Source organism: Pistacia vera, unplaced genomic scaffold (genome assembly GCF_008641045.1).
Source record: "Pistacia vera cultivar Batoury unplaced genomic scaffold, PisVer_v2 Contig364, whole genome shotgun sequence".
NCBI lineage: Eukaryota > Viridiplantae > Streptophyta > Magnoliopsida > Sapindales > Anacardiaceae > Pistacia > Pistacia vera.
Genome location: NW_022196184.1, coordinates 73,652 through 97,350, shown reverse-complemented (window position 1 = coordinate 97,350; position 23,699 = coordinate 73,652). Strand labels below are relative to the sequence as shown.

Genomic DNA, 23,699 nt, shown 5'->3' with positions numbered 1-23,699 from the left:
TTCCCCATCGTTGTAAGATGATGCTTTGAAACATTGTTAATATAGTTTTGATGAGGGATATGATTTCCTTTGTGTCATTATAACAGCCAAATCAATAGGCTATTGAAATGACTTGTTGATTAAACAAGAACAGTTTGAATTCCCGGGTAAAACATAAAAAAATTGGTATCATATTGTCAAATTAGTCGAAAGTAAATGGACATGGATTAACGTAAAAGAAATCAACACAAACAGATTAGTTTTTGTTTCAATGGTATGCACAAGCGCACTTAAGGGCAGCCAAATTTCCTTGTATGTTCACCACACACTCAACTCAAACAATCAAAATAATCTTATCCACAAAATAAATGGACCCAATTCAGCTGGCCTTAAAGAAACAAGACAAATTGCCCTGTTACTTTTAAGAATTTTTTTATAAACTTGAACCTGAAAGCCAGCTACTACGGTAATATATCATGGCAGCAACTTCCATTTCCATGGCCTCTACAAAATTCTCGTCGTTGAGATGGACTGGAGGGAAAAAAGAACAAACAAAGAGAAGGGTTTTTTCTATCTCAGCTGAGCAGCAAGCTGAAGTAAAAGAATCACAGCAAGTGAAGAAAGAAGAAAAGGTGAAGCCAAAGCAGACACCGTTGAGACCTGTGGAACCTCAAACCAATGTGCAGAGTAGAAACATGAGCAGAGAGTTTGGAGGACAATGGTTGTGTAGCGTGACGCGACATGTCAGGATTTATGCTGCATACATTGATCCTGAGACCTGGGAGTTTGATCAAACCCAGATGGATAAACTCACCCTCATGTTGGATCCCACCAAAGAGTTTTTATGGACCGACGAGAGTGTCAACAAGGTTTTTGTGTGCTTCCAGGAGCTTGTGGATCACTATGAGGTAATATTTTCATACATATCGTATCTTTTTCATGACTTTCATATGTTTAGTATTTAACCATACACAAAGCTTTGAGTCCAAGACAAACCTATTACCCCTCAAAACAAGTTCAGAACAAATTCCAGAGCTTAATCCAGCTAAATTAAAATACAGTTCGGTTTCAGTTTGTCTAATTGTTTCTATCTCCCGACTTCCTTAAAGGCTTCAACTTCAAAGACACTGATTGTAGTTTGATTTGGCTTGAGTTTTATTAAGGCAGACGGAACCAAATTGAAGTAGAAGTAGTTTTTATAAATTAAGGTTTATTTCATTTTTCCTATAAGATCGTTTAATATGAACCTCATCCGCTTCATTCCAAAAGTATTAAGAAAAAACCTAAAAATTATTAGCAGTCAATTTCAAAGAAACTGAATTGGTTTGAAAGAGAGGAAGGCAAGAGGTTCCGTTTAGATTTTAGCCTCATACAAATTACTAATTTTTTTTTTTTTTTTTTTTGAATTTAAGGTGAGAATTTTAAATAATATTTTTTAGGTAAAAAAGTTTCTGTGGTCAAAATTTAATAAAAATAAAAATATTCTCATGTCAATCAATAAGAGTCAATTCTTAAATTAAAACAGAATCAAGCCAATAATCATAGAAAACATAATTAAACAGAATCAAAATCTTCACTAGTGGATTATCAATTGCATAGAGTTGTGTTTCTTTTGTTGAATCTCTGTTTTCCTCTGAACTGAGGAATGATACAGGGTGCCCCATTGACAGAATACACTCTCCGGCTAATCGGATCTGACTTAGAACACTACATCAGAAAACTGCTATATGATGGAGAAATTAAATACAACATGGATGCAAGGGTACTAAACTTCAGCATGGGGAAGCCACGCATTATGTTCAACAACAACGAGATTCCTCAAGATTTGCAGTGACAGATTAAAGTTCATATAAAATGGGTACTAAAAAGGCAGGCTAATGTAGCTGGATGTCAAATGAAATTGGAAAATTGTTCAAGAGTTTCTGGAAATGGCATGTGCCCATCAAGTTATCACAACAATATATTATGTACAGAGGATTCACAATCCGAGCTTACTTGTTATGCACATTGTTGTAGTTGTCAATATCATTATACATGGTGTTATATCATATAGCGCAATTGCTCCACAGCATGTTTTGCCTTGGGATTTTCAGATGTTGCATTCTTAATCAGAGAGAAGTCTAGTAGTCATCTGGAGGTAAAATGCTTACGATTTGAGAGTCCAACCAAGGCATAAACGTTCCTTCTGAATGCATATACTAGAAAAAAAAAGATACATAACAAAAATATAAATCAGGAGATGTCAATATTCGGGCTTCACAATAATCGATTATAATATATACATGCAAAGATATCTATGTTTATATGCGACTGTATGAAAGCTTGAATGCAAGGCGGCGTAAAACAAGTTACACTTCCGTCTTCATAATCACATGCCAAAAGGCAAAATGAAAAGCAATGTAATTCTTATTGAACCCAACTGCTAGCACTGCCACAATCCAGAGAGGACAAAGAAGGTTCATATTACACTAGAATGAAATCTAGGCATACAAGAAAATAACTTCCTTACACGTGCTAATTTACAGACATACTAAGACACATAAACATAATTAGAATGATAGCTGCTGATCCAACCTACTATAATTAGATTAGCAAATTATTTTTTTTCCATTAATATGAGCACAGTGGAATGCATACTCCCATTTGGTTAATTGTCAATGTACTATTATTCATATTAAGCTATCAATCAAGAGTGGAGTTGGACTGGGAAAATAAAAGATTAGAAGTTGTGACCAGAAAAAAATCACACACCTGCAACCAATAGAAAAATCCACGAAACAGATTCAAAATTTTTCGACGATCACGTCGTGCCTGACGTATTACTTCTGCAAAATCTAAAACATAATGAAACAAATAAGGAAACGTTCCACAAATGATACCATTTTAACTAAATGTAAACAATATATATACTAGGATGTTAAAAACAATGTAAAAAGGATTTAAAAAGAAGTTTCAGAAACCATGCTAAACAAGACTATGGTACCAAAAGCTAAACCTGCACAGTTTGATGAAAATGAGTGAAATGCTCAAAAATTCCATGCGGTGAAAGTTTGCTCAGCATCACTAAAAATGGCAATCACCTTACTTGAAATATGGAATTAAACCACAGCAAATGGTATTACATACAAAATAATTTGAACCTATAAACAAATGAGACAAAGACAATTTCTGAATTGTAGACTTCATCTGGTGGAGTGTTGAATTATAAAATAAGATCTTAATATTCCAAAAGACCTTTCATGTAGTTTTTCCTTACAGATTTTTTTCTTACAGCCCTATGATAACTGCAAACAGAGGTCTTTAACTGGCTTGGCATGCAACTCAACCAAAACGTTCAGTGGATCTTGGCAAATCGAGCACACTGTCTCCCAACTAAACAAGTCTATTTTTTTTTTCATCTAAAAAAAAAAAAAGGAAAAACAGTTTAGCATGTATGTTTCACAAAAGCAAAACCAATGACTCAAATTTTGTGTCAATGTAATAAATATTTATTTTTTACTGTTTAGTATATCGTATCCTTTATCAATTTATCTGGTAAAGGAAGTTCATTGATAAACCAACGATTTGTTATTACATATTTTCAAGTCTACCATACGATCTTGCAGATCTACTATTAAAGCAACCAAGGTCATTTGTTAACATCGGTGGATCAAGGATTCTACGATGATATGATCCTGATAGCAATTTCAACCACTATCATCATCAATCTCAATTGACAACTGCAACGCCTAAATTTCAGTTCTTAACTTTGCAATCAGGACTAACCTGTGCCATCCCTGGTTAGCAAAGGGAAGAATTATCTAGATGTTTATCGTAAAAAACACATACTCAATATGCACAAAAAAAGTGGCATTTGCAAAGCCTGAGAAAATGAATGCACATTAATAATCTTACCATCATGCTTACGAAGATAGGGTCTGCTATCAATTTGCAAACGAGCGTACTCTGTGAAGTCGTAAGGCTTTTGAAGAATTTCAAGAAGTCCATCTCTGAACTGAGATTCATTATTGTCAGTGCACCCTTCACCATCTTCAACATCCTTTTTGTTTGTGAAACAACATAAACAACACACATTTAGAAAATGGAAACATGCAATATTAATTTTTATCTGAGTACTTCAAAAATTAAAAAATTAAAAGCTAACAGCAAAATGATACATACATAAAGACGTGATCTTGCTGATACAAATGGAGTTCCTGTAAAAAAAGGATTATCCAGAACAAATACTTCTGAATCACTCTCATCATCCCCAAAATGCACGATTTTTTTACCACCTTCAGGTGCATGTACCAAACATCTATCATTTTTCTTCACAAAATTCAGATGTATTTGGTAGCTTTCATCATCAAATTCAGACTTAATACCATGGTCGAACCTCTGCTTAGCCAAATGAATACCCTCCAGGCTATGCCTTTTGATTGAACAACCAGTTTCTGGAAAAAAAACGGGACTTTTAGTTTCCGTTTGCAGATTCTTCTCAACTAGTGGACTCTTTTTATCTATGGAATGAGCATCTCTTAACTTTCTTTCAGTTCCCATGCTTTCCCTCCTTGGACCATTTATCAAAGTTCTATTGCACGGAGTCTTTTCTCTCTTCACTGGATCATTCAAAATAGTCGGACTCTTGCTATTTTCTCCTTGAGGATTACTCTTCAAAGTTTCAAGGCTCTCTGTCTTTTCTCTCTTCACTGCATTATTCATAATACTTGAACTTTTGTTATTTTCTCCCCGTGGGTTACTCAGAGTTCCAAGCCTCTCTGTCTTTTCTCTCTGCACTGCATCATTCAAAATACTAGGACTCTTACCATTTTCTCCACATGGATTACTCCTCAAAGTTCCGAGGCTCTCAGCATTTTCTCTCTTCAGTGCCTCCTTCAAACTCAAGCTCTCATTATCTTCTCTTATGGAACCACTCTTCAAAGTTTTGGTCGCTCGCGCAGTCTTTCTCCACCTTGAACTATTCCTCAAAACTGTTTTTGAGCTCTTGGTCTTTCTCGTCACTGAATTGCTTCTCAGAACCTTTCTTGAGCTCTCATTCATTTTCTTCCCCAAATTACTCCTCAAAATCCTTCTTGGGCTCTCAATCTTTTCCCTTTCTAATTGACTCCCTAAGAAATTTTCTGTTTTTATGTTCTCTATATTATGACAATCCTTCATAGTTTCCAAATTCCCCATGCCAAGTCCAGTATCTAAATCATTTTCTTCCTCATACTTCACAACTGCTGAGGTCCCATTACTCAGAGTATGTTTAAGCATATATGATTTCCCGTCTTCTTTTAAATTTTCCAAGAACATAATGTATTGTGCATCTAAAACCTCGCTTACATGATCTTCGTCATCATCATTAACATTAGCCACACACCACTCATCATTATTATCTTTATCTACATCAAAACACTGCACCGCATAATTGAGAAACTCCCCATAATCTGAATCAACTGTTACTGCTTTACTATTTTTTATGGCTTTCCTTGAACCCTCGTTGCTAAAAGAATTTAGCCAAAGATTTTCACATGCTATGCTTCTTCTCTTGAATTGCCTATTCAACTTCAAATCGGAAGCGAAATCAAACTCTCCCTCGACAGACTGTACCATATCGTCCCAAAACTTCTCATAATCTGGAGCAACTGCTGCCACTTTCCCAAGAGCCTCATCATTCCTGTTAATGGTTTTCTTTGAAAACATAGCACTACAAGAATTTAACCCGAAATTTTCAGATGCAATGCGCCTTCTCTTAAATGAACTAACCAACCTCAAATCATCAAGCAAATCAAACTCTTCCTCATCAACTATCCAACCTGAATCACCCGCAGAATTAATCTTCGAAACGAGTTCCATTCTATCACATAAACGAAACCCTTAGGTCAAATCTGAACCAAAAATTCTCCTAGCTAACTCTTCTAAATGGAAAAATAAAATAAAGAAACCTCCTGGTTCAAATAATCTGCCAAACAATTACAACAAAACACACAGCATTATATTAGACCAAAGTGTCACCAAACATTATACGAGAAATTTCTTGAAAATGACCCTGAAATTTTTGAGTTTTTTTTTAATTTAGAAAACCTGAACGGGCATATTTAGGGTTCATTAAACATATAAAATGGGTTAAACTGAAAAGATTTAAACATATGTAGGTAAAATATAATTAATGAAAGTTGTTTAAATTTTGAAATTTAAAAATGAGCCCCCACCCTTCAAAATCGCTTAATCGAGCAATATATGCCAAAAATGACCGACAAAGACTTTCGTTTCTCTACGAATTCTGGTAACCACAGTGCCTAAATTCCAGCAAATTTTAAATCCTAAAGCTTTCTTAAACAAAACCATGGCTGACATTCACAAAGAGGAGGAAAACCCAACCCCAATCCGAATCGTAGACTCCGACTACGCCAGCAGTTCAAAGGCTGTCGAAGACAACGCTCCGGTGGATCATCCGATGAGTGAAGGTGGTCCAAAGGTAGAGGAGACGACGACGGCTTTAGAACAGAGAGAAGAATCAAAAAAGGGTTTTGAAGAGGAGGACGCCGGCGAGAATTTAGGCGAGGAGGAGGACGCCGATGAAGAATTGGTACGTTTTTTACTTGTCTTTTTGAACTGGATGAGAAAATGGATTGATTTGTGCGAACGTGGGGGAGATGTAGTTGGTTTTATTGTTATGGTGGTTGTGGCGTTTTGTCGAGTAGTTGGCGAGCATTGGTGGAGTGGCTTTGTTTGGGCTCCAGAGGATAGGGAAAGGCAAGGGAGGCCGTAGAGAGGTTGTTTCTGGGAGTTTGGTGGACTGGGGATGGCAGGAGTGGTGGAATAGAGGGGCTGGAGGGCTGCCCTACATATTGGCAAGGCTGGCGCGCTGTAGGGCTCGCATTTGGTTGTGCTTGAAGTTGTAATGTGTGATACTAATGTTTGTTGGTTGTGCTTAAAGTGTGAAATGAAAGTTTTTTAATTCATACGTCAGTGAGGTTTTAATTGAGTGATTGTTTATATTATTAGTTTGTAACAATGAATGAATGGATGTTGTCGATGATGGTGGTGGAGGTAATATCGATGCTTTGGTTGAGTTTTAGTTTAGTGAATGTGTAACAATGCTTGCTCTTCAATTGATGCTTTGGTTGAGTTTTAGTTTAGTAATGTTTTAGATATGTTTTGAGTTGTTAATTGTTGTAATGGCATGATTAGTATTGAGCTGTGCAGTATGATTTTTATGTTCATTTACATTGTATGATGCTCCTTTTTTTTTTTTTTTTTTTTTCTCATACACTTGAAAAAATTAGTTGGAAAGTTCATTGTATGATACTTTTTCGTTGTTTACAAAGTATGCTGGCAACCTATTAGTTATGGTGTTTTTTTTTTGCTAATATTTAGTTTATATCGATTGTGCAGATTTTCCAAAGCGTAAACTATAAAGACTATGGGTTGAAGGTTGTAAGCGATAAGGTACCGTACTTCCCTGTAAGGGTGACAGTTAGGTCAAGTAGGCAAGTTTTTATGAGAATAATAAATATTTTATGGGAACAGAAGAAGGGTTTAGACCGATTCAAAGAGAGTTGTTTCAGTCATTTTATGAACATCGGAGAAAATTGAAAAAAGACGTTGTAGGGGTAGGGAGTGCATTAAATGTTGCTGCACTCTGTTAAAAGCAAAAAAAAAAAAAAAAACGTGGTTCATGGTGGATGGAAAGCCACTACGTTTTGGGATGATGGAATATGCCTTGATGATGGGCTTAAGATGTGGGAAATTCCCAGATGCGACAGAGCAAGAGAGAATAAAGAACAGTAAGACAGCCGAAAACTTGGCTAGAAAGGTTTTGGGGGAGAAATCATCTATTACGGGACTCGATTTAGAGGAGAGGTTAGAAGAAGATGGGTATACCTCTTCAGAAAGGTTCAAAATGTGTTTGATATGGTTCGTGCATTCGATCCTAATGGCTTCTGACTCAACAAAAGCCGTTAATATGGATTGGGTGAAGTTTGCAAGCAACATGAACTTCTTTAATGCTTATCCGTGGGGACATGTATCATTTCAGCTAACCATGGACTCTCGACAAGGAAAAGACATGGCGTTAAAGTAGTCCCAATCGGTCGAGAAGAATAGACCGAGCACATACAATTTGTTTAGCTTCCCATGGGCAACGCAGGTAAATATTATTAGCTTTTTGTTATATTTTTTGTATTATATGTGTTTTAATTATGATGTGGACTGTTTTTTTTACAATGTAGGCTTGGATGTATGAGGCCGTCTCTGTCTTGGCTAAGGCGGGGGGAGGATGAAACTTCGGATGAGCGACCGCAATTTCCTAGGATGTTGCAATGGCACATCGAGAAGTGTACCCATTAGGATTACGACAAATAGACATGGAAATTCAAGCGACTCAGGTAAGATTAAAGAATTAAACTTTTGAATATGCATTTGCTTTAAAAAGTGGCTTAAATCTGATTGATTTTGTTTCTTATTGCAAGGAGTCGTCCGTCCCTTCCTCACCGCTACTAGGGGTGAAGCGAGAGAGGAATATGTTACATATTTCCAAGCATTGGAGGATGAACTAGATGAAGAGATAGACCACCTAATGTGGGACCTAGAAGGGGTCACACATGTGAGTGCAGTTGCAAGGCCACTGCTTGAGAATATTGTTGACGCCGAGGATGATGAAGCTCCAATCGGCGGGAGGGAAGAAGAGGATGATTAAGTCCATGAAAGTGGAGAAGCAAAAATGGAGGAGGTTAAGGAGGTTGCTGGAGGAAGTGGGGAAGTGATAATGGAGGAGGGTGAGGCGGGACGCGAAGGAAGCGGTGATGTGCAAATGGAGGAAGGGAGAGGAAGTGGGCAAGCAAAACTGGAGGAGTTAAAAGTCAATTTGTATAGGCCAATAGAGGAGGAAAATAAAAAACTCTTATATGCCTATTACATGAATCTGGAAGTGATGCCCATGTGAAGTGTGAGACCGGGGATTATTCCCGAAGCTGGTTTGAAAAGATGTTGATGATGGGCAAGTGACTTGATGACTCGGTGAGTTATTTTTTCTTATTTTTGTTTATGTTTTCCATGAGGTATTGTATACTTATCATGTTGTTTTTATTTGATGCAACACATAGATGAGGTATTGGTACTCATGAAGGTATGATAGAGCAGTAATGGTGATATATTGTATCCCAATTGTGCCATCATTGATGTGGCCTTTAGCCAAACGCTAGTAACGACATATGACACTTTAATGAAAAATGTCATTGGTAGAGATGCAACAAGAAGAGGCAAGCGAAAAAGATTGGGCATAGATGACTTCGACGGCGTCGCTAATGATTTTTTGTTTGATGATAGGATCATGCAGTATGTACAGGGGGAAAGGTTAAAAGAGTCTACTGCATCATCAACATCAAGGATATGCATTAGATAACTATCGGCGTGCTTCTAAAGGAGGGCTTGGTAAAGATCTTTGACTGCAACCCAACTATTTGTAGAGAGAGGCTGTTGGAGATCGAGTTAGAGCCAATGTCTGTGTTGTTCCCGCGGCTGTTGCGCTACAACGGGATGTTTCAACACTTCGGTAATCAAGTATTAACGGGAAAGTGGCCATTCAAGCTCCTTCCCGTCCCAACAAATGACTCAAGGTAAATTTTGTATAAAACTTACATAATACAATTGTTTTATAAGCTGATTCTAATGCTAATGTCTTCTTGTTATTGTAGTGCTGATTTTGGGGATATGCACTGAAATTTATTGAGTTCGACATGACCAACACCCTAATGGACGACTTGGATGATGAAACAATGAACAACTATCAGGAGCGCCGAGCTATTGAGTGCTTCCATGGGCATATGGATCCCTTTTGAGTGACCAGAACCCAATCCAAGTCATTGTTGACGCTGTCATCAAAAGCTATGGAAGTTGGACTTAAGAATTTTGTAGTTTATGTGATGTTGTCTTATTTGATTTTCTTGAATAATTGGATTGTCTTGAATTGGATCAGGTGGTGTTGTTAGGCATGAGGGTGTTGATACTTAGGTTGTGGTGCTGATGTTGCAAGTGTGCCGGATAATTTTGGAGGATGGGGAAGTGGTTAAAGAGAATGGGGAAGAAAAAGATGTGTAGGATGAAGGAAGAAAAAGATGTTAAGGAAGAAAAAGAAGAAGATGTAGACGAAGCTTACAACCAGGGGAGGGATCCGTTAATGTGGCGGGAGGAAGAACAAGGTGTTTGGGTTTGTTTGCAAGAATTTCGGTTCTTTGGAGACATATTATAATTTTTAAAACATTACACAGTACTTCATTAATCCTAATTAACCATTAATCATGTTTAATTAACATTAATAAAAAACAAGGCTATTTACTTGACACTTTCAAACTTCATGGCCTTTTAATTAAATTCGAACTTCATATGGTCATTTAATAAAATACCCGGACATCCCAAGTTTGCATTTAAGAAAATGACCCTGAAATTCTTTTTGAATTTTTTTTTAATTTAGAAAAGCCGACGTGGCATATTTAGGGTTCATTAAACATGTAAAATGGGTTAAACTAAAAAGATTTAAACATATGTGGGTAAAATCATAATTAATGAAAGTTTTTTTAATTTTGAAATTTGAAAAGGAGTCCCCACCCTTTAAAATCGCTTAATCGAGCGATATATGCCAAAAACGACCGACGAAGACTTTCTTTTCTCTATGATTTTCAGCGACCACAGTGCCTAAATTCTGGCAAATTTTAAATCCTAAAGCATACTTACACAAAACCATGGCTGACATTCACAAAGAGGAGGAAAACCCAACCCTAATCCGAACCGTAGACTATGGCGATGCCAACAGATCAAAGGCTGTCGAAGATGACGCTCCGGTGGATCATCCGAGGAGTGAAGGTGGTCTACAAGCAAAGGAGACGAGGAAGGCTTCAGAACAGAGAGAAGAATAAAAAAACAGTTCCGAAGAGGAGGACGACGACGAGAATTCAGGCGAGGAGGATGCCGGTGAAGAATTGGTATGTTTTTTACTTGTTTTTTTGAATTGGATGAGAAAATGGATTGATTTGTGTGAATGTGGGGGAGATGTAGTTGGTTTTATTGTTATGGTGGTTGTGGCGTTTTGTCGAGCAGTTGGTGGGCATTAGTGGAATGGCTTTGTTTGGGCTCCAAAGGATGGGGGAAGGCAAGGGAGTCGTAGGGAGATTTTTTCTAGAAGTTTGGTGGGCTGGGGATGGCAGGAGGTGGCGGAATAGGGGGGCTATAGGGCTGCCCTGCATATTGGCGAGGCTGGCCCGCTTGTAGGGCTTGCATTTGGTTGTGCTTGAAGTTGTAATGTGTGATACTAATGTTTGTTGGTTGTATTTGAAGTGTGAAATAAAAGTTTTTTAATTCATACGTTGGTGAGGTTTTAATTGTGTGATTGTTTATATTATTAGTTTGTAACAATGAATGAATGGATGTTGTTGATGATGGTGGTAGAGGTAATATTGATGCTTCGGTTGAGTTTTAGTTTAGTGAATGTGTAACAATGCTTCATTTTCAATTGATGCTTTGGTTGAGTTTTTGTATAGTATTGTTTTAAATGTGCTTTGAGTTGTTAACTGTTGTAATGGCATGATTAGTAATGAGCTGTGCAGTATGGTTTTTATGTTCATTTACATTGTATGATGCTCCCTTTTTCTTTCTCATACACTTGAAAAGATTAGTTGAAAAGTTCATTGTCTGATACTTTTTTTTTTTGTTTACAAAGTATGTTGGCAGCCTATTAGTTGTTTTTTTTTTTTTTTTTGATATTTAGTTTATATCGATTGTATAGATTTTCCAAAGCGTAAACTATAAAGACTATGGGTTGGAGGTTGTAAGCGATAAGGTACCGTACTTTCCTATAAGGGTGACAGTTAGGTCGAGTTGGCAAATTTTTACGAGAATAATGGATATTTTATGAGAATAGACGAAGGATTTAGACTGATTGAAAAAGAGTTGTTTCGGTCATTTTATGAACATCGGAGAAAATTGGAAAAAGAAGTTCTTGGGGCAGGGAGTGCATTATATATTGTTGCACTCTGTTAAAAGCAAAAAAAAAAAAAAAAAATGTGGTTCGTGGTGGATTGGAAAGCCACTACGTTTTGGGATGATATAATATGCTTTGATGACAGGCTTAAGATGTGGGAAATTCCTAAATGCGGCAGAGTAAGAGAGAATAAAGAACAGTAAGGCAGCTAAAAACTTGGCTAGAAAGGTTTCGGGGGGAAAAGTATCTATCACAGGGCACGATTTAGAGGAGAGGTTAGAAGAAGGTGGGTATACTTCTTTAGAGAGGTTCAAAATGTGTTTGGTACGGTTCGTGCATTCGATTCTAATGGCTTCTGACTCAACAAAAGCCGTTAATATGAATTGGGTGAAGTTTGCAAGCAACATGGACTTCTTTAATGCTTATCCGTGGGGACGGGTATCATTTCAGCTAACCATGGACTCCCTGCAAGGAAAAGACATGGCGTTAAAGCAGTCCCAATCGGTCGAGAAGAATAGACCGAGCACGTACAATTTGTTTGGCTTCCCATGGGTAACGCAAATAAATATTAATAGCTTTTTGTTATATTTTTTGTATTATGTGTGTTTTAATTATGATATGGATTGTTTTTTTACAATATAGGCTTGGATGTGTGTGGCCATCCTTGTCCTGGTTAAGGCGGGGAGGAGGATGAAGACTTCGGATGAGCGACTGCAATTTCTTAGGATGTTGCGGTGGCACTTCGAGAAGTGTACCCATTGGGATTACGATAAAATAGTCATGGAAATACAAGCGGCTTGGGTAAGATTAAAGGATTAAGCTTTTGAATATGCACTTGCTTTAAAATGTGGCTTAAATCTGATTTTTCTTCTTATTGCAATGAGTCGTCCGTCTCTTCCTCACCGCTACTAGGGGTGAAACAGGAAAGAAGTATGTTACATCTTTCCAAGCACTAGAGGATGAACCAAATGAAGGGATAGATCGCCTAATGTGGGACTTAGAAGGGGTCACGCATATGAGTGCAGTTGCAAGGCCACTGCTTGAGATTATTGTTGACGCCGAGGATAATGAAGCTCCAATCGGAGGGAAGGAGGAGGAAGAGGTTCGTACGCCTCCACCTAATTGGCAAATCGATACAACAAGTACTGCTTTGCCGAGGCGTCGGGGTCGGAAGAATGAAGTGGTTGACCTCATAAACAGTTTGTTTGAGAGTTTTACAACAACCGTTTATGAGAGGTTTGAGAAGTTGGTAGGGTGGAGGAGAAAGTTGATAAGGTGGGAGAGAAAGTAGGTAGGGTGGAGGGGGAAGTTGGGGGAGTATTGAAAGCGGTTGAAGTGCAACCTAGGCTGAAAAGAGAGAGCCGAAAGAGTATGTTTGTCAAATCTCCTTACACCATAGTAACGTATGGAAAGAAGAAAAAAATTGAGCAAGTCCACGAATGTGGAGAAGCAAAAATTGAGGAGGTTAAGGAGGTTGCTGGAGGAAGTGGGGAAGTGATAATGGAAGAGGGTGAGGCGAGATGCGAAGGAAGCGGGGATATGCAAATGGAGGAAGGGGGAGGAAGTGGGCAAGTGAAAATGGAGGAGTTAAAAGTCGATTTGTATAGGCCAATAGAGGAGGGAAAGAAAAAACTCTTTTATAACTATTACAATCAATCTGGAAGTGATGCCCATATGAAATGCAAGGCCGAGGATTATTCCTGGGACTGGTTTGAAAAGATGTTGACGATGGACAGGTGTCTTGATGACTTGGTGAGTTTTTTTTCCTTATTTTTTCTTATGCTTTCAATGAGGTATTGTATACTTATCATGTTGTTTTTATTTGATGCAACACATCGATGAGGTATTGACACTCATGAGACTACAACAGAGTAGTAATGGTGATATATTGTATCCCGATTGTGCCATTACCGATGTGGCCTTTGGCCAAACACTAGTAACGACATATGACACTTTAATGAAAAAGGCCATTTGTAGAGTTGCAGCAAGAAGAGGTAAGCGAAAAAGATTGGGCACAGATGACTTCGACGGCGTCCCTGATGATTTTTAGTTTGATGACAGGATCATGCAATATGTGCTGGGGGAAAGGCTCAAACATAGCCACGATTGAGCAAAGGTTAAAAGAGTCTACTACATCATCAAAATCAAGGATATGCACTAGATAATCGTCGTTGTGCTTCTAAATGAGGGCTTGCTAAAGATCCTCGACTGCAACCCAACTATTTGTCGACATAGGTAGTTGGAGACCGAGTTGAAGCCATTGTTCTTGTTGTTCCCACAGCTGTTGCGCGACAGCAGGATGTTTCAGTACTTCGGTGATCAACTGTTGATAGGAAAGTGGCCACTCAAGCACTTTCCCGTCCCAACAAATGAGTCAAGGTAAATTTTATATAAAACTTACATAATACAATTGTTCTATAAGCTGATTCTACTGCTGATGTCTTCTTCCTATTGTAGTGCTGATTGTGGGGCATATGCATTGAAATTTATTAAGTTCGACATGACCAACACCCCGATGGACGGCTTGAATGACGAAACAATAAGTAACTGTCAGGAGCACTAGGCTGTTAAGTGCTTTCATGGGCATATGGATCCCTTTTGAGTGACCAGAACCCAATCCAAGTAATTGTTGATGCTGTCATCAAAAAGTATGGAAGTTGGACTACGAATTTTATAGTTTATGTGATGTCTTATTTGGTTGTCTTGAATAATTAGATTGTCTTGAATTGGATCAGGTTGTGTTGTTAGGCGTGGGGGTGTTGATACTTGGGTTGTGGTGTTGATGCTGCAGGTGTACCAGATAATTTTGGAGGATGGGGAAGTGGTTGAAGAGAATGGGGAAGAAAAAGATGTATAGGACGGAGGAAGAAGAAGATGTTCAAGAAGAAGAAGATGTAGATGAAGCTTACAACTAGGGGAGGGATCCGTTAATGTGGTGGGAGGAGGAAGAACATGGTGTTTGGGTTTGTTTGCAAGAATTTCGGTTCTTTGGGGGCATATTTTAATTTTTAAAAGATTACACAATACTTTATTAATCCTAATTAACGCCTAATCATGTTTAATTAACCTGAATAAAAAACAAGGCTATTTACTTAATACTTTCAAACTATATGACCTTTTAATTAAATTTGAACTTCATATGACATTTTAATTAAATGCCCCAACATTATACTTCCAATCTTCCATAGAATGTAACTCTAATGTAAACTAGATTATATCACTCCTGTTGGGTCGCATCAAATTTAGAGTTGTTGGGCTCTGGGCCCATTTGGTAATCTCTCCAAATTATTTTAGATGGTAGATATATTTTTATAATATAAGCACTCAAATATATTATTAATGTAAATATGATTATAATTGTAATTTTCAAATTTTTCATGAGGTTCTTCGTTTTAACGTTAGATTCAGTTTTTAAATTTTAGAAATAGAAATAAAATCTACCATCATAGAAAATCCCAATTAAACCAACCCAAACAATAATTTATAATAGTAAGGTTTCATAGTTAAAATGGTTTATAGGTTTTACTCAGGTTCTGTTTTCCAAAGACCACGTCGACAAGTGCTTTTGAGCAATGTTCTTTTTATAATTTTGTTTTGCCTCAGAAGTAACCCGAAACAAAAATAGCATAAAGCAGGGTAACCCTACAAAGAAACCACGCAATCTTTCTAACTTTGAACGATCAGAGGAGGACGTCGGCGAGGAGGAGGAGGATGCCGGTAAAGAAATGGTACGTTTTTTACTTGTTTTTTTGAATTGGATGAGAAAATGGATTGATTTGTGCGAATGTGAGGGAGATGTAGTTGGTTTTATTGTTATGGTGGTTGTGGCGTTTTGTCGAGCAGTTGGCGAGCATTGGTGGAGTGGCTTTGTTTGGGTTCCAGAGGATGGGGGAAGGCAAGGGAGGCCGTACGGAGGTTGTTTCTGGGAGTTTGGTGGGCTGGGGATGGCAGGAGGTGGCAGAATTGGGGGGCTGGAGGGCTGCCCTGCATATTGGCAAGGCTGGCGCGTTGTAGGGCTCGCATTTGGTTGTGCTTGAAGTTGTAATGTGTGATACTAATGTTTGTTGGTTGTGCTTAAAGTGTGAAATGAAAGTTTTTCAATTCATACGTCGGTGAGGTTTTAATTGAGTGATTGTTTATATTATTAGTTTGTAACAATGAATGAATGGATGTTGTTGATGATGGTGGTGGAGATAATATTGATGCTTCGGTTGAGTTTTAGTTTAGTAATGTTTTAGATGTGTTTTGAGTTAACTGTTGTAATGACATGATTAGTATTGAGCTTTACAGTATGGTGTTTATGTTCCTTTACATTGTATGATGCTTTTTTTTTTTTTCTCATACACTTGAAAAGATTAGTTGGAAAGTTCATTGTATGATACTTTTTCTTTGTTTACAAAGTATGTTGACAACCTATTAGTTGTTATGGTTTTTTTTTTTTTTTTTTTTTTTTGCTGATATTTAGTTTATATCGATTGTGTAGATTTTTCAAGGTTGTAAGCCATAAGGTACTGTACTTCCCTGTAAGGGTGACAGTTGGGTCGAGTTTGCAAGTTTTTATGAGAATAATTGATATTTTACGGGAACAGAAGAAGGGTTTAGATAGATTCAAAGAGAGTTGTTTCAATCATTTTATGAACATCGGAAAAATTGGAAAAAGGCGTTTTTGTGGGCAGGGAGTGCATTATATGTTGCTGCACTCTGTTAAAAGAAAAAAATAATGTGGTTTGTGGTGGATGGAAAGCCACTACGTTTTGGGATGATGGAATATGCCTTGATGACACGCTTAAGATGTGGGAAATTCCTAGATACGGCAGAGTAAGAGAGAATAAAGAACAGTAAGACGACCAAATGTGTTTGGTATGGTTCGTGCATTCGATCCTAATGGTTTCTGACTTAACCAAGGCTGTTAATATGGATTGGGTGAAGTTTGCAAGCAACATAGACTTTTTTAATTCTTATCCGTGGGGACGGATATCATTTTAGCAAACCATGGACTCCCTGCAAGGAAAAGACATGGCGTTAAAGTAGTCCCAATCAGTTGAGAAGAATAGACCGAGCACGTACAATTTGTTTGGCTTCCCATGGGCAATGCAGGTAAATATTAATAGCTTTTTGTTATATTTTTTGTATTATATGTGTTTTAATTATGACATGGATTGTTTTTTTACAATGTAGGCTTGGATGTATGAGGTCGTTCCTGTCTTGGCTAAGGCAAGGGGAGGATGAAGACTTCGGATGAGCGACCGCAATTTCCTAGGATGTTGCGGTGGCACGTCGAGAAGTGTACCCATTAGGATTACGACAAAATAGACATGGAAATTCAAGTGGTTCGGGTAAGATTAAAGGATTAAGCTTTTGAATATGCACTTGCTTTAGAATGTGGCTTAAATTTGATTGATTTTGTTTCTTATTGCAGGGAGTCGTCTGTCCCTTCCTCATTGCTACTAGGGGTGAAGCAGGAGAGGAGTATGTTACATCTTTCTAAGCACTGAAGGATAAACCAGATGATGGGATAGACCGTCTAATGCAAGACCTAGAAAGGGTCACGCATGTGAGTGCAGTTTCAAGGCCACTGTTTGAGAATGTTGTTGAAGCCGAGGATGATGAAGCTCCAATCGGTGGGAGGGAGAAGGACGAGGAGGAAGAAGTTCGTACGCCTCCCAATTGGCAAACCAATACAACAAGTACCGCTTTGCCAAGGCGTCGAGAGAATGAGGTGGTTAACCTCATAAACGTTCTGTTTGAGAGTTTTACAACAGCCATTTATGAGAGGTTTGAGAAGATGGAAGAGTGGATGAAAAAGGTGGAGGAGAAAGTTGATAAGGTGGTAGAGAAAGTTAGTAGGGTGGAAGAGGAAGTTGTTGGAGTATTGAAAGTGGTTGAAGTGCAACCTAGGCTGAAAAGAGAGAGCCGAAAGAGTAAGTTTATCAAATCTCCTTACACCATAGTAACGTATGGAAAGACGAGGAAAATGAAGAAAAAAATTGAGCAAGTCCACGAATGTGGAGAAGCAAAAATGGAGGAGGTTAAAGAGGTTGCTGGAGGAAGTGGGGAAGTGATAATGGAGAAAGGTGAGGTAGGACGTGAAGAAAGCATGGATATGCAAATGGAGGAAGGGAGAGGAAGTGGGCAAGCAAAAATGGAGGAGTTAAAGGTCGATTTGTATAGGCCAATAGAGGAGGAAAAGAAAATTTTCTTCTATGCCTATTACAATGAATTTGGAAGTGATGCCTATGTGAAGTGCAAGGCCGGGGATTATTCCCAGGACTGGTTTGAAAATATGTTAACGATGGACAGGTGTCTTGACGACTCGGTGAGTTATTTTTCCTTATTTTCTCTTATGCTTTCCATGAGGTATTGTATACTTATCATATTGTTTTTATTTGATACAACACATTGATGAGGTGTTGGCACTCATGAGGTTACGACAAAGCAGTAATGGTGATATATTGTATCCCGATTGTGCCATCACCAATGTGGCCTTTGACCAAACGCTAGTAACGACATATGACACTTTAAAGAAAAAGGTCATTTGTAGAGTTGCAGCAAGAGGAGCTAAGCGAAAAAGATTGGGCACAGATGACTTCGACGGCGTCCCTGATGATTTTTAGTTTGATGACAGGATCATGCAGTATGTGGAGGGGGAAAGGCCCAAACATGGCCACAGTTAGGCAAAGGTTAAAAGAGTCTACTACATCATCAACATCAAAGATATGCACTAGATAACCGTTGTCGCGCTTCTAAATGAAGGCTTGCTAAAGATCCTTGACTGCAACCCAACTATTTGTCGAGAGAGGTAGTTGGAGACCGAGTTGGAGCCACTGTTCGTGTTGTTCTCGCGGCTGTTGCGTGATAGCGGGATGTTTCAGCACTTCGGTGATCAAGTGCTAACGGGAAAGTGGCCACTCAAGCGCCTTCCCGTCCCAACAAATGACTTAAGTTAAATTTTGTATAAAACTTACATAATACAATTGTTCTATAAGTTGATTCTAATGTTGATATCTTCTTCCTATTGTAGTGTTGATTGTGGGGTATATGCACTGAAATTTATTGAGTTCGACATGACCAACACCCCCATGGACGGCTTGAGTGACGAAACGATAAGCAACTGTCAGGAGCGCTGGGCTGTTGAGTGCTTCCATGGGCATAAGGATCCCTTTTGAGTGACCAGAACCCAATCCAAGTAATTGTTGATGCTGTCATCAAAAAGTATGGAAGTTGGACTACGAATTTTATAGTTTATGTGATGTCTTATTTGGTTGTCTTGAATAATTAGATTGTCTTGAATTGGATCAGGTTGTGTTGTTAGGCGTGGGGGTGTTGATACTTGGGTTGTGGTGTTGATGCTGCAGGTGTACCAGATAATTTTGGAGGATGGGGAAGTGGTTGAAGAGAATGGGGAAGAAGAAGATTTTCGGGAAGAAGAAGAAGATGTAGATGAAGCTTACAACCAAGGGAGGGATCCNTCTAAGGACATATATCAATACATATTGCAATAATAATGATTTACGCGATATAGAATAAAATGCCTTTTATTGATTAATGAACATTATTACAAAGAGTCAATTCTACAATAATTGATTGGCTCTAGGGCATCTACTCTAACAACAGTCACGGCAGTTAAGAAATTGTCATCTGTTTTTGTTTAGGAAAATGGGGTTAAAAGTCCTAAGCCAAATATAATTAAGGAAAATAAAACCCTAACCCTTGTGGGATATAAATAGAAGTCTTTTAGCATTATTTTGGGGATTCTTTGGGGAGAATAGGAGAAGGAAAACCTGTAGAGAAGAAAAGGGATAGAAGTTCTGGAGCTTTGATTCACAATATAGAGAAGTTTTTCTTGTTCCTTTCTTATAAACTCATGATGATTGTTTAAAATAAAGATGATTGTTTCTTTCATGTTTATTATGAACTAAATTTATTCTCTAGGGCTAAGATGTAGCCCAATCTCTTGATTATGTGTTAATTTTTATTAAGAATTTTTCCTAAGTTTTACTATTATACCTAATGCTTTTGATTCTTAAGAGCCCAAGAATTGAATGAACTAATGGACTAGATTGAGATCAAAAGATGATACTTAGTTGGTCTACGGTTGTAAAACCATAGGTTGAGCAAACGCTAGAGATAGGTTACCACGACTTGTGAGGTTCTAGTAAACTCCATAGAGCGTAATGATCTTCAATTGCTTAAATGTGATTAGAGATAATTTGGGTTAGTAATTAGAAGTTAATTTGATAATTGTTCGAGAGAAATTTATTGGAAATTTAGGGAGTTTGACCTGTAGGAAGAGCTTAATAAAATTAGCATAAGTGATCGATACATATGAATAAGAGTTGATGTGAAATCTATGCCCTAGGTCTAGTCATCTTGTTTTAACCCAAAGATTTATTTTAATTGTTCTCTTTTCAGTTCAATTGTTAATTTTATTTAATTTAGGTTTTCCTTGATACAATTTGGATTGATCAAATAGTATTAGGATAGTTTAATTGGTAATTGATAATAGTAATTCCCTTGGGTTCGATATCCGTATTTATACACTTTATTACTTGCACGATTTCATACACTTGCGAAAATCCACAACAGCAAGACCATAAATCGCTTAAGCGATCGTGTATCTAGGAGATCTTGATTCTGCCTCGGACTTAATCGCTTAAGCAGTTTGGTATCACTTAAGCGACCAAGGGTAAAAGCGAAGAATCGCTTAAACGAGACCTTAAATCGCTTAAGTGATCATGCATTTAGGCAGATCTTGATTCTGCTCCGAACTTGATCGCTTAAGCGATAAAGGGTAAAAGCGAATAATTACTTAAACGATCATGCATCTAGGTAGATCTTGATTCCACCTAGGACTTGATCACTTAAGCGATCCCAAATTGCTTAGGATCGCTTAAGCAACCAACGGTAAAAGTGAACAATCGCTTAAGCGAGAAATTAAATCGCTTAAGCGATCGTGCATCTAGGCATGAATTGATTCTGCCTTGTACATGATTGCTTAAGCGACCAAGGGTAAAAGTGAAGCATCATTTAAGTGATCTTGATTCTTGCTTGTACGTGATCACTTAAGCGACGGTACCAGATCGCTTAAGCGACTAAGGCAAAATGCACAGGATCGCTTAAGCAAGAAATGAAATCTCTTAAGTGATCGAATGTATTCGGATTATTTTTATTGCCTTTCACAAGATCGCTTAAGCGATTAATACTATCGCTTAGGCGATGAAAGCTCATCAACGCTGGATCGCTTAAGCGATTGCTTTTTTTTTTTTTTTTTTTTTGGAATAGGTTGTTCCATATTAAGTGACGTTAATGTGAACTTTGGACGTTCACAAAATCACATGATTATTAACGTTAATGTTAAGCGACATCGGTTAGTAACACTTATTAAGGCCAATTAAGAAGGATTATTTGCAACCTAATTCCATCAACACATATTAAGGTTACAATCGTATGATATATGGATGAACGTCATAGCGCACTAGCGTGACACTTTAGTAGAGACGTACCTGATTTCATAAATATGGATGATGTATTTGAGAATGATTAGATTGAAATAAGCTTCAATTTTGACTATATGATTAGCTCAGTGGACCATGATCTGTCTTGTGTCAATTGATTTGATTATTTATATCACTTAATCGATTTTTTTTCAAAATTATATTTTAATTAAATTAATTTTTTTATGTCTATATTAAACATGGTACATAAACATGGAAAATAAATCTTAAAGTATAGAATGTTTTGAAAGTACTAAAGTAAATTACCCTTAATCGCTTAAGCGATGTATGGTGTCACTTAAGCAATCCTGTCTATTTAGCCTTGGTTGCTTAAGCGATATATTGTTTTTCTTAAGAGATCCTGTCAATTTACTCTTGGTCGCTTAAGCGATAATAAATCGCTTACGCGAACTTGTCAAAGGCAGACTAAAGGTCATCCGACTACAGTGGATCGCTTAAGCGATCCTAGATCTCTCTTAAGCAATCCAGTATGTTCAGACTTAGTTGGTTAAGCGATCACATCCAATCGCTTAAGCGATCACATACAAGCGAGGATCAGGATCACTTAAGCGATGCTTCACTTTTACCCTTGGTCGCTTAAGTGATCATATACAAGGTAGAATCAATACCTGTCTAGATGCATGATCGCTTAAGCAATTTAATTTCTTGCTTAAGCGATTGTTCTCTTTTACCCTTGGTCGCTTAAGCAATCAAGTCCAAGGCAAAATCAAGATCTGCCCAGATGCACGATCGCTTAAGCGATTTATGGTCTCGCTTAAACTATTCTTCACTTTTATCCTTGGTCGCTCAAGGGATTTGGGATCGCTTAAGCGATCAAGTCTAGGGTAGAATCAAGATTCGCCCAAATGCACGATCACTTAAGTGATTTAAGGTCTCGCTAAAGCAATTCTTCGCTTTGACCCTTGGTCGCTTAAGCGATTTGGGATCGCTTAAGCGATTCTTCACTTTTAGCCTTGCTCGCTTAAGCGATTCATGATCGCTTAAGCGACTAAGGCTATTTTTCTTCTTATCTCGCCAATCTTTTGATATTGTGCACGTTTGAGTGAGAAATTATATTCCGTATTGTGGCTGAGCTTTATATTCAATCATAACCATCCATATTTGTGAAATGAGGTACGTTTCTACTAACATGCCACACTCGTGACTAATTCAGTAAATTGATTGATTGATTGATTGTCTTGATACGACAATGATGTTGATAATATTTATTTTGCTTGTCTTGCTTCTTTGGGTAGCTATCAGTGATGTTAAAAGGTAATATGCAAAATTTTACTAACTTGAACCCTTTTTAAAATTGATGAAAATGAAAAATAATTAATTTGATTTAATACGTTATAAAGGATGATTTATTCAAGGTAACAATAAAATTTAAAACATAAAAATTGAAAACAACAACTCTCTAACGGTTGGCCTTGGCAACTCTCTCGATTTCATCCTTCTTCTTGATGACATAGCTGGAAATACAGGGACATAAAATCAGTTTAATGCACCACAAAAGAGAAACATAATAACTTCATCAGATCTGCATATAAGAAAAGATCGCTTAAGCGACCTTACGTCGTTGAAGCGATCTGGTGGCCACCAGATCTGATATGAGCAACAGATCGCTTAAACGATCTACTGTTCAGATCTGCAGATAGCGATATTATGTCGCTTAAGCGATCCGATCTTATCTGCAGATTGCTTGCTTCTTGCTACTGATCAATTTGAACCTAGTTTTCTAGATCTGCATGTGATTGATTTTGGCAACTGCTTCTCTTGTGGCCAGTATTCTTGCAAATTAAGCACTTATTCATCCTCTGGGGAACCTCAGAGGCTGATGGAATATGCTTAATTCTTTTTCTCCCCTTTTCTGTCTTCTTGAACGGCAGATGGATGATAATGTGAACTAACTCTGGCGGCACCACCCGCTGCTCTTCGGGAGGAACTAGATATATCATTTCCGAATAAGCCAAAATGTAGTGATTTGCCATATAGAGAGGGGAGCAAAGTTCCATGTAAATTCTTGAACAAAAATTAGGCTTCCGTTGGTGTTTCAGTGCTGCTAGTGCATGAGGACAAGGTAAATATTGAATGTCAAGCATTTTACAGCTGCAAGTTTTACTAAGATGATTAACTAGGGCATCCGGACCATAGTCGCGCATGGTGAACTTCTGAGCATTAAGAGGATAGGCAAACAGTGCATTTGACAGTTCCATATGTTCTCGCAATAATTTTTCAACTGACGGATTATCTAACTTCGTACG

General features: G+C 37.8%; 2 protein-coding genes across 4 annotated transcripts; one reads left to right on the top strand and one right to left on the bottom strand.

The window, feature by feature from the left end:
- The first annotated feature begins 400 nt into the window (after positions 1–400).
- Positions 401–2,027, top strand: LOC116140179 (NAD(P)H-quinone oxidoreductase subunit M, chloroplastic). The gene is made up of 2 exons (XM_031425814.1): positions 401–887; positions 1,634–2,027. The coding sequence occupies exons 1-2, from the start codon at positions 456–458 to the stop codon at positions 1,811–1,813; spliced, it is 612 nt and encodes a 203-aa protein (XP_031281674.1). The 5' UTR covers positions 401–455; the 3' UTR covers positions 1,814–2,027.
- Positions 2,028–2,048: 21 nt separating this feature from the next.
- Positions 2,049–5,268, bottom strand: LOC116140178. 3 transcript variants are annotated; one of them, XR_004129568.1, is made up of 5 exons: positions 4,141–5,268; positions 3,874–4,008; positions 3,236–3,377; positions 2,731–2,813; positions 2,049–2,177 (listed from the first exon to the last, which is right to left on the bottom strand). XR_004129568.1 is itself a non-coding variant. In XM_031425813.1 (3 exons), exons 1-3 carry the CDS (start codon positions 5,233–5,235, stop codon positions 2,100–2,102), a joined length of 1,308 nt encoding a protein of 435 aa, XP_031281673.1. In that variant the 5' UTR covers positions 5,236–5,268; the 3' UTR covers positions 2,080–2,099. The 3 variants fall into 3 exon arrangements, 1 of the variants encoding a protein (XP_031281673.1); XR_004129569.1 differs by lacking the exon at positions 3,236–3,377; XM_031425813.1 differs by lacking the exons at positions 2,731–2,813; positions 3,236–3,377 and having other exon boundaries at positions 2,080–2,177.
- Between the last annotated feature and the right edge of the window lie 18,431 nt (positions 5,269–23,699).